The sequence below is a fragment of the Bactrocera latifrons genome, unplaced genomic scaffold (assembly GCF_001853355.1).
Source record: "Bactrocera latifrons isolate USDA-ARS-PBARC rearing strain unplaced genomic scaffold, ASM185335v1 scaffold_43, whole genome shotgun sequence".
Lineage (NCBI taxonomy): Eukaryota > Metazoa > Arthropoda > Insecta > Diptera > Tephritidae > Bactrocera > Bactrocera latifrons.
In genome coordinates this window covers 592,107-602,532 of record NW_017537079.1, presented here as the reverse complement: position 1 = coordinate 602,532, position 10,426 = coordinate 592,107, and the positions used below count along the sequence as shown (strand labels likewise).

Below are 10,426 nucleotides of genomic sequence, written 5' to 3'. Positions count from 1 at the left end.
AAAAAAAAAAAAAAAAAAAAAACAATTATTGCAAATAAATCAAATCGCAACTGCAATAGGCCGAATTAATGTATGCAAATATTATTGAAGACAAAGACAACAACAAAGAAAATATAAAAAATAATATTAATTTAACGCTATATTACAATAAGCAATTTAGAAAAACAATAATATGGCAAGCGAAGTTTGGGGGAAATACACGCAGGGGGAGCACGGAATGAGACAAATAAAATAAATTGGCAAATTTATGATTACAATTATTTTTAAATAAAGTCGAAAGCATACGCAAATATTAATTATTGTTGTTGTACTCTATTTTTCAGTAGTGGAAAAACTTATGAGATTTTAGCAGTAAAAACTGGAAACAGCAAGAATAAAATATTATCCAAAGCCGCAGCTTTTACAAAACACAAAAACGCTGTTCTTGTTGTTGTAGCAGCAGAAAACATTCTCAAATTAATTTCGAGGAATTGTGCCGGGTTGACAGTCTTGGCTGGTTAAAAATTCAGGTCCGTTCCGGTTATTTAGACCCAACTGTTGGTGGAACGGCGAGTTTGATCGTTCAATTTGTATAGCAGCTGTATGCTATAGTCCGATCTGAACAATTTGTTCGGAGGTTGTACCGTTGCCTTAAAAATACCCTATGCAGTATTTCGTGAAGATAGCATAACAAGTAAAAAAGTTGTCCATACACGAACTTTATTTGGACCAAACAGCTTGGTAGAAAATCGTTCTCCGAATTTTTGTTAGTTTCACGTCAAGCGTAGACATCCTAAATGATGGCTGGTCCTCTTGACTTGCCAGATTAACTTAACCTAACCTTTATTAGTCTCAATTTATAACCAAACACCTTTGCATCCTCGTTGTTTTTGGTTTTGTAGTTGCTGAAAACATCACTGCAGTATTTGGAGAAATAGTGACAGTGCTTGGCCGGTAAAAATGCCGTATCCATTCTGATTAAGTACCTACTGCCGCGGGGACAGTTTATCTTCAGTTTCACTGCTAATTTATTAACCAAGCAAAATCTGTCACTTTATTAGAAGGCTTTTCACTCAGTAAAATAAAGCATGTTGACAGTTCATGGACGGGCATAAATTCAACTTATGGTACTTAGTTTTTCTTATTGGTAGGACAGATGATTTCTATTATACAATTTCCATTAGAAAGAATTATAGCAAACTATATTTACCAAATACACTAAACAATATTTAACATACTATCAACACTTGTGTACGCGAAATTAAAAAAAAAAAAATTAAGAAACTTAAAACAAGCACACCACACCGCAATAAATTCTAATTATTTAAGTTTCTTGCTAAAAAAATTTTGATTACTTGAATTTGATTGCTGAAATGCTTTTACGATGTACTGATGTCTGTTATATTGTTGAAATGTACTCTTGATATTGCTGCGCGGATATTTTATTATTATAACTTTTTCAGGCACACTCAGCTACATAAGCTAACAACAAACAATTTTTTCATACTTCAACACTAATTTTTTAAACAATTAACTTTTCCTTAACAAAATGTTCAGAACGATTGAGATGCACAAAGAGCACAGAGGCAGCCAGGCGCGCTTGCAACTCTTGTTGACTTAGATCATGCGCCCATTCAACACGTCCCCAAAATTTCGCCTGATATTCTTCTTCAAGGCGGGACAAAGCAGCAGCCTTATCAACACTTAAGCGCTGATCGATTGCAGCGAATGCAAGTAAAACCGATTTTAAAGTGTCCACAGCGTAAATGAAACCTGCAAATTCAAATATTAAGCAAACCTTATTGGTAAAAGTATGCAGTTGAACTCACCAAATAGTACGTCTTCACTGTGCGACAGTAAGTATTTCGAAACTTTCGCTTTGTCGTCAGCGCTCACATTTGGTGGCGACATAACCATAGTTTTTTCTAAATTTGTGCCGTAGCGCTCATTGAACCATTGTATTACTGGATCCCATTCGGTGCGTTGTAAGTCGTGTAATTCTTTTTCATCCTAAAATTGTAATATTTTTCACATTATAAAGCTTTAAACAATTACAGTGCAGTATGTACTCACATCGTACTGAAAGAGCACTGTGTCCGTCGCAATATAATTGAGTATATAATTCACCATATCGGTTTTTGTGTGCCGATTCGGATTGTCTAGTGCGGTGAAGCACAATGCAGACAAGTGCATTTTGGATCGTTCAATATGCTCCTTTTGTGCATCAAATTCGGTGGCCACAGCTATTGCCAGCGGCTCACTTTTCACTGTGAACAATGTGCCATTTGGTGTCTTCAACTTTCGACTATCCAACGTAACTTCATATTTGCCGTCATTATACAGTACTGAGGTTTGCTTATAGAAGCGTTTCGGTGGCGCGGCTACAGTTAGAAATAGAGGAAATTAAAAAACCTACGCAGGAAACGCCAATTTCAAAGTATTAAAATTACCGTAAAACCTTTTTGGCATCGACTGTGCCACACTGAAAAGTGTTGTGGCGGGATTTCTTAAGAATTTATATAAATTATTCATTCTGGTATTTATAATTTTATGTGATAAATATTTTTAGGAAAACAAAGTTACGAAAGAATCAAAGTGCCGGTCAAAATAAGCCTAAACACACTTACGGTTATGATAAAAGACAGCTGTTTGAATAAACTTGCATACATTGTTGCATTGCGTTAAAGCGTTCGGAAAGTCGTAGGGAAATTTTCAAGGACGATATTTGTATACCGCCTATGTTAACTTCTTGTATGTATGATAAGTTTGCAATATATTTTAGATGTAAAATTAAATTTTCAATTTAAAATAATATAAATAAAATATTAATACGATTTTTAGTAAATATAGGAAGTCAGCAAATAAAGCAAAAATTTAATTCGAATATGAATTCATTACATTTATGTAATCACACACCTTTATTATGACACTAATCCGCAGTTAAAATCACCATGTAAGTAATTTTAATTTATAAGTATCTTTATCTCAATATCTACGTATTCATTCTTGCATATATGCTTTACACATATATATACTATATTTAACAACGGTTTGTATGCAGGTTTGTTGTAGTTTTTAATAAACTCTTTGATCCGGCAACGCGATTTTATCAGCCGAAATTTCCTCTGCCCAACAGAACCGCAGCCAATATTGCTAGGATATTTTAATGAAAAAATACAGCTTGGTTAGTGGAGGATATACCGAAAATTTTGTGCTAGAAATATAAAGTTAACGATTTTGCGTAAAACATATTAAATTATTTACAAAAATGAGCGTTGAAGAAGAAGTATTCAAAATACAGAAGAAAATGCAGAAGATTACATCGAATGATGGCACGGTATGTAAATAAAGTACAGTGGTGCTGTTTAGGCTAAGCGGTTCTTACCGCCCGGGAGTATGTGTTACAAACATATTTGTTGTGTTGAGGGGTTACTAAAATGCGCGCGCTAACTTGGTTATGCCTACCAGTAAAATATATAAAATTTAAATTCAGCATAATTGAAATTAATGTCTTAATTGGATTTTAATTATATTTCAGGGGCAAGAGCAAGCGTTGGATTTGCTGAAAGCATTGCAAACACTCAATATCAATTTGGAGATTTTAACCAAAACGCGCATTGGTATGACTGTAAATGAGCTGCGCAAGAGTAGCAAAGATGAGGAAGTGATTGCATTGGCTAAAACATTAATCAAAAATTGGAAAAGATTTCTTGCCGCGCCGGGTGGTTCAAGTGGCAGTAGCACCAAAGAGTCGTCTGCTAGCAATAACGTGTCTAAATCGTCATCAAGTAGCAAAACGAATTCTTCATCATCTAGTAAGGATAAAGAAAAGAGTTCGTCAAGTTCATCTAAAGATAAAAAGCGTGACGATGAGAAAAAGTCCAATTCGAGTTCATCATCATCGGCAAAAGACGAACGTCGACCACTGCAATCATCGTTTCCCAGCACTGGCGGTTTAACCGATGCTGTACGCCTAAAGTGCCGTGAAATGCTCTGTAATGCGCTTAAGGTTGGTGAAGTGCCGGAAGGTTGTCCAGAACCGGAAGATATGGCTACCGAATTGGAGGAGGCAATTTATATGGAATTTAAAAATACTGACATGAAATACAAAAATCGTGTACGTTCGCGCGTAGCAAATTTGAAAGATGCAAAGAATCCCACCTTACGTAGTAATTATATGTGCGGTGCCGTTACGGCACAACAATTAGCGCGTATGACGCCCGAAGAAATGGCTAGTGATGAAATGAAGAAATTACGCGAGAAATTCGTTAAAGAAGCTATTAATGACGCTCAGTTGGCTACAGTACAGGGCACAAAGACCGATCTACTTAAATGCGGTAAATGTAAGAAACGTAACTGCACATATAATCAATTACAGACACGTTCCTCCGATGAACCTATGACAACATTTGTCATGTGCAACGAGTGTGGTAATCGTTGGAAGTTCTGCTGAAGGCAGCACTCAGTTTTTACTAAAAGGCAGAGTCATTTTGTTCTTAAAAAGATTTACTTATTAATATATGAGTTAAAATTTTATTTACAAACAACAAAAATGCTACGCAGTATCTACGTACTTTGTGAAAATTTCTGTTTTATTTTTTATTATTAATATATATAATTAATTATAAAGCTTCAATTAAAATTAAAGCATAAAAATATTAATTTAAAATGGTGGCACATTTTATTTACTCTATTCACGTGTTGCGGTTCATATCAGCTGTCTGTGGCATTGATAAAAAGCAAATTTATGGCATGGTTTCGAAACAAGAATTTTTACGCAATTACTTCAAATAGGAAAAGTTAGTAATGTTAAATAAAAAAGTTAATGTAATCAAGTTATTAGAATTTATAATAGTTTTTTTCTGAAAAATTGTTTTTTTTGTTCAGCATATAAACCAAATTATTTCTCTACACAAGGATTATTTTCGTGATAAATTATATTTTCTAATTTCGAATGAATTTTTTTAAGTGCTTAACAAATTTGAAACGTATTACGGTTGCATTAAAATAAGCAACAAAGCGGGTAAGTACAACGCGACGGTTCAGGTTAGGATACAGGTTCGTACCATAAGGAGAGGACTCTTTAAGTGGGTTGAGCATGCAAGGAGATGAATAGTTGGCGATCTAACCATTTAATGGAATGGAGACATGAAAGTCTTATATAATTAGAATGAACCTCGACTTTTTTCTTCTTTCGTATTTCAATAGTTATAGCTTCAAAAAGAAATGTATATAGCTTTCTAAGTGCGAACTCTGGATCAGCCAATTTCTTAACCTTAAACTAACCTTTAAAAATAACATACTAAAATTTTAAATCGTGATGTCGAACAGTTTTTGAGTTGCAGCCATATAAAATGTTCCATCAGGTTACCTTTCTTTTTATCTTTCAAACCTGACAATATTTTCTAACGGATATTTTTTTCAGTTTCAAGCATAGAGAAGGCCGAAATCACTGCAGCAAGGAAAGACCTTGTTTTTAGCGGCGTCGAAGATCGCGTGTTTCTCGAAAAATATGAAATTTTTTACAAATTTGGCATTATTTTAAATTGAGGCTCTTAGAATGCCATTCGGGTTTCGGTTACAAATATGATATTGAATAAAATAGTAAACGTTTTTGTTTAATATCCATAACTTAAACGCAATTTTTTTTCTTAAAACGATATTTTCAGGGTCGGTGAAGAAAGTTTCCTTGATTCCCGCGACAATCGGGTTAACGTAACAGGAACGGACCCGGATTCCCACCAAGAACTGTCAACTCAGCCGAATTCTGCCGCTACAACTTTAAACTTTGACTAGGCTCTCTTAGCTCTTGTATTTGTCAGATAATGATCGAAAGAATACGATATTTGATAAAAATTTCAAATTTTTAAGCTCTTTTGAAGTCATTTTTATTTGGTCAAAAATCAAAATTTTGACTAGTTCTTCGATTATTACCTGGACTTATCTATTTTAACCATAGCTTTTAGATTTTTGATTTTAAGCAGAAAAATACTACCCACCGTCAAATACCAAGCAATTCTAAAAAATTTGTCAAAATGAATAACCAATTATTAAAATGCACTAATTTCCAATAATAATAATTGTTTTTGTTAATTTATGGTATGCAATACCTCTCAAAAAAGAATTTCACAAAAGACGCGTCTTTTTCTAACTTGCAAGTGGATATAATTCTTAAGCCCAGCCCGTCTTATGTACTTTATTCCATTTAGCGTACGTGACTACAAGTAGCTCGAAAACATAGTGTTATTTCCACCATGAAACCCGGTTACTTCTATAAAACCGCTAATCTCAAATCGCTGGCATATTCATTCATCTCTGCTACTCCATAGCTCCGCTGGGAACACCATAGCGGCTTTTGCCGGTTTCTCTTCTTACCCGGTTTGGGTGTTCTCAACAATTAAACAAAAAAAAAACATATTACAACAACAACTGCAGAAGCGCCAAACTTTTGATTAGGAGCGCACGGCTACAACAATAACTACAACACCAAAACCGACACAATGATGATCATGAAGCCGGGCATACAAAGCCACGAGTATTAATACACGTAGTAGAATTGCTGTTGTTGTATTCGTCTTGTTAGGAGTAGTGTCGTGTTGTTAGTAGTAGTGCTCGTGGTCTTTGTAGTGACGGTATGGACAATAGCGGAGTGGGTGCTGCAACGGGGCTAACCAATTGGACGAGTAGTAGCTGAGTATCGGCTCAGTGCCAAAGTCAGTCTGCGTTTACCTGTCGTCGGTTGAGGTTGTGCGAAACGGAATACTTAGTACGTGGCTCGGAAAACAACAAGTGTTAAAGAAGGTAACAGCAAGCAGTGAAAAAAAACAACAAAAAACCGAATAGCATATAGTAAAACACACACATACAAATAAAAGTATATGCTGGCGAATGGTTAGAAATTGGCTAAAAGTGTAGTGTAGTGTGGAGAGAATGTGAAAAGAATGCATATGTGTGTGTGGTATAGAAAACAAAAAAGTACGGTTAAGTGTGGCAGCAGAATTTAATACACACACACATACACTTAATATATTTACACGTACTAAATGATTTTCGTTGAAAAAAATACGTTTATGACGGTGAAGATTGTGAAGCAGCGAAGATTCGAAGCTACTTTTGTATGAGCTGCGGCTTAATGTTACTATTGGCACAAAGCTGCTGTGTTATTGTTGTAGCACGGTATTTATAGCTGTCGTGTAGAAACGTTGTGCTGCCGAGCGGTTGTTTTTTTCTATTTTTTTTAGTATTTTCTTTAGCCATTGACTGAATGGAGATAGAAATGCAAATAAAAAAAAAAATCAACATAATGAAATAAAACAACAAGAAATAAATAAATAAAATAAAGAATAAAGTATAAATTGTGGTTTTAAAACTTAAAAACTTTCGTGCATTAACTAGAGGATCGTAGAGACGCAAAGCGGAAGAGAAGTTTGAAAAATTTGCATAATAAAAATTTTGTTTCGTGGTTGGCAGACAAATTTTGTGAGCCACATTGACATAGACTAGAAGCTGGACGTAACAGCGGCTAACTGTTTATGTTTAACTAGCTGTAGGTGAGTGACTGGCGCAACTTGGTGACTGAATGGCTCAAGTTGGTGACTGACTAGCTTCAGTTGGTGACTGAATGGCTCAAGTTGGTGGCTAATTGGAGCAACTTGGTGACTGAATGGCTCAAGTTATTCACTGACGACTCTGATTACACATAGTCCGAACATGCATGTTGACCCAATTTATGTAACCAGTTCCCAGTTCCCGGTTCCTATGCGAGCAAACACTAAGTGGACCCAAAAATTGTCGCATAGTATCTAAGCAGGCCAAAGTGTAAACCACAAATCGAAAAATTTGAAAAATTAAAATAAAAACGTGCAAGCTTCTACTAACCAGAAAGTGACCTATAAAAAAAATATATACATATATAATATATAATATATACATACATGCAACACGCTGTAAAAGTTGATTGATACTTTTTTTAAACGCGACGTGCAAATGATTTCAGTGCATTCACCTTCAGATAGACGACGCGGAAAACAGTAACAAGCAGAATATTGCTGCCATAAAGTAGGCGGGAAGGGGAAAAGACAGACATGAAAACGAAAGAGGCAAGCAAGCAAATACAATGGCAACATAGTTAGTGTTAACAGCAGCAGTAAATAACAACAAAAGTTAGTAAAAGCATTGCGGTGAAAATTTTCTAGCAAGTCGCAGCGCAGAAGAGCGCGACTAGCCGACCATCAGTCGCAGTCGTAAAAGCAACTAGGCAACAGATGGAACAGCAAAAGCACAGACAAATAACGAAGAAGCAGCTAAAAAAGTATAATATTAAGCTGAGCTGCAGACAGTGCTAGTGCCGAGTGGCAACTAGCAAAATCCAAACGAAAAGTTTAAGAGACTGTGCAGCTGTAGCAAGCTGACGGAATAGCTGTTGCTAGAAGCTGAATGATAACAAGACAAGAAAAAATGTTAGCTTCGGCTCTAATACCCATCGCATTTGCATTTCTCACAACATAAAAGGGTATAGAATCATCTTTGCATTGATTTTGTACGGTCAGTTTGTATGGCAGCTATATGCTATAGTGGTACGATCTGAACATTATTTGCGGAGATTGTAGCGTTTACTTGGATAATAATTCATGCCAAATTACGTACAGATATCTTGTCAAATGAAAAAGTTTTTCATACAACAACTTGATTATGGTCGTTTAGTTTGTATGACAGGTACATATATGCTATAGCGGTACGATCCGGAAAATTTCTGCAGAGATTAAGGCACTGTCATGAAAAATTAAGGACTGTCAAATTTCGTTAAGATATCTTGACAAATAAAATAGTTTTTCATACAACAATTTGATTATGATCTTTCAGTTTGTTTGACAGCTATATGCTATAGTGCTCCGATCTATAAAATTTTTTCAGAGATTATGGCATTGTCGAAAACAATAACATACGTCAAATTTTGTGAAATATAAAAGTTTTCCATATAAAGACTTGATTTCGATTCTTCAGTTTGTATTACCACTATATGCTATAGTGATACGATTTCGATAGTTCTATCAAATATTCAACTTTTTAATAAGAAAAAGAACGTCTACAAAATTTCAGATCGATATTATCAAAACTAAGCGACTAGTTCACTTATATACCGACGGACAGACGGTCAAATATGGCTAAATGGGCTCCATTCGACACGCTGATCATTTCAGCGTATAAAAAGTAAACTTTTCCAATATAAATAAGAGTACGTTGCTAAAGTCGAACTAACTGAAGCTGCGCTGCGGCTATGGAGTGCGAAAAAAGTTGAACGCCGAGGCGCGTGCGCTGAAGCAAAACCGCTAGGCAGCGGTATTAACAGTGATAGCGCACGAAATAAGCGCAATGCATGAAAGTAAAGTGCATAGGTATGTGCGCGCTGCGGCAAGTGGCTACATTTTGCGTGCTGCAAGTCCACCTTAAAGCGTTGCAAAGTCAGCAGGAAAGTAAAAAATTATAATTTCCTTGCACAATATGCATTTCCAATGCTTCTCTATACATGTAAATTACTTGAGTGTATGTATGTGTATAGGTAGCTACTTTCTTTTTGTTCTTGTTGTTGTGCAAGTTGCCTGCATGATATTCCTACGCATGCGCGCAGCCACCGCGCACAGGTGCAAGACGATATCTACATAACTGTTTGCTGCCATCATCCCTATGCCGCATACATGAGCCGCACACATGCACATGTACATATAATATATGTATTAGTGTTCACATACACTCACTTGCAGCCGGTTGTCTGCCTTTTACTGCCGCTGTTTGCAAGTTTCGCTTCACTGTCGTTTATACTTGCCGCAGTGGCAAAGCCATAGCAACAATATTGAATAAAACAAACGAACAACAACATCGGCTGGTTGTTGCCACAGCGAAAGAGTTGCTTGCAATTGCAGCTGCTCTGCATTGTTTTTGCGCATTTGCTGCGCTTGCTTCTATAGCGGCTTGTACATTGCTGTCGTCGTCGTCGTTGTTGCTTCAGTGCTTGTGGCACAACGGGAGTCATGCCATAATTGTGCACGTTCCTCAATGGTTGCGGGACTGTAGGCAAACATACATTTGTACATATGTAATACACATACTTACATATGCATGTATTACCTGTTTACAATCACTACTTCTTGTTGTTGTTGCTGTTACTTGTTGTTTGTTGTAGCTGCTTGTTATCTACAGCGCGATTGTTGTTTTTGTTTGCGAAACCATAGCACTTCTGCGGGAACAAACAAAAACCGGAAATCGCCTTGTCACATTCCTTGCTTGCTGGCGTCCTCTTTCGGTGTGTTTGCGAATAAGTGGTGTTTTTAGAGTTTTTAGTTCAAAAAGCATTTTATTTTTCCATTAATTTTTTTTAATTGAGTTAATTTGATTGGTTATTGAATATTAATTTTTTGATTTTTACATTTTTTTTTGAATTGAATTCTAT

General features: G+C 35.9%; 3 protein-coding genes across 4 annotated transcripts in view; 2 read left to right on the top strand and 1 right to left on the bottom strand.

Annotated features, from left to right (window-relative positions):
• Positions 1-1,374: 1,374 nt before the first annotated feature.
• On the bottom strand, positions 1,375-2,613 carry LOC108972816 (ATP synthase mitochondrial F1 complex assembly factor 2). Its single transcript, XM_018939641.1, has 4 exons — positions 2,430-2,613; positions 2,053-2,360; positions 1,809-1,989; positions 1,375-1,752 (listed from the first exon to the last, which is right to left on the bottom strand). Exons 1-4 carry the CDS (start codon positions 2,509-2,511, stop codon positions 1,502-1,504), a joined length of 822 nt encoding a protein of 273 aa, XP_018795186.1. The 5' UTR covers positions 2,512-2,613; the 3' UTR covers positions 1,375-1,501.
• A 533-nt stretch (positions 2,614-3,146) lies between these two features.
• Positions 3,147-4,498, top strand: LOC108972841 (transcription elongation factor S-II). Its single transcript, XM_018939680.1, has 2 exons — positions 3,147-3,316; positions 3,518-4,498. Exons 1-2 carry the CDS (start codon positions 3,248-3,250, stop codon positions 4,430-4,432), a joined length of 984 nt encoding a protein of 327 aa, XP_018795225.1. The 5' UTR covers positions 3,147-3,247; the 3' UTR covers positions 4,433-4,498.
• Positions 4,499-6,710: 2,212 nt separating this feature from the next.
• The window catches only part of LOC108972840 (myosin-VIIa), a 62,446-nt gene continuing 58,730 nt past the window's right edge, over positions 6,711-10,426 (top strand). Inside the window, exon 1 of one of the 2 annotated variants that reach the window (XM_018939678.1) lies at positions 6,711-6,780. The gene's annotated coding sequence lies outside the window, so the exon portion shown is untranslated. The remainder of the gene's footprint in view (positions 6,781-10,426) is intronic. The other variant, XM_018939679.1, reaches the window with a different exon arrangement.

What these genes read in the sequence shown, in the direction of transcription:
- LOC108972816 (XM_018939641.1), bottom strand. Translation starts at nt 2,511, where the DNA reads ATGAATAATTTATATAAATTCTTAAGAAATCCCGCCACAACACTTTTC. An exon ending in GATGCCAAAAAGGTTTTACG is followed by an intron (nt 2,361 to 2,429) that starts GTAATTTTAATA and finishes TTCTAACTGTAG; the next exon opens with CCGCGCCACCGAAACGCTTC. An exon ending in CAGTGAAGACGTACTATTTG is followed by an intron (nt 1,753 to 1,808) that starts GTGAGTTCAACT and finishes TTGAATTTGCAG; the next exon opens with GTTTCATTTACGCTGTGGAC.
- LOC108972841 (XM_018939680.1), top strand. Translation starts at nt 3,248, where the DNA reads ATGAGCGTTGAAGAAGAAGTATTCAAAATACAGAAGAAAATGCAGAAG. An exon ending in TTACATCGAATGATGGCACG is followed by an intron (nt 3,317 to 3,517) that starts GTATGTAAATAA and finishes ATTATATTTCAG; the next exon opens with GGGCAAGAGCAAGCGTTGGA.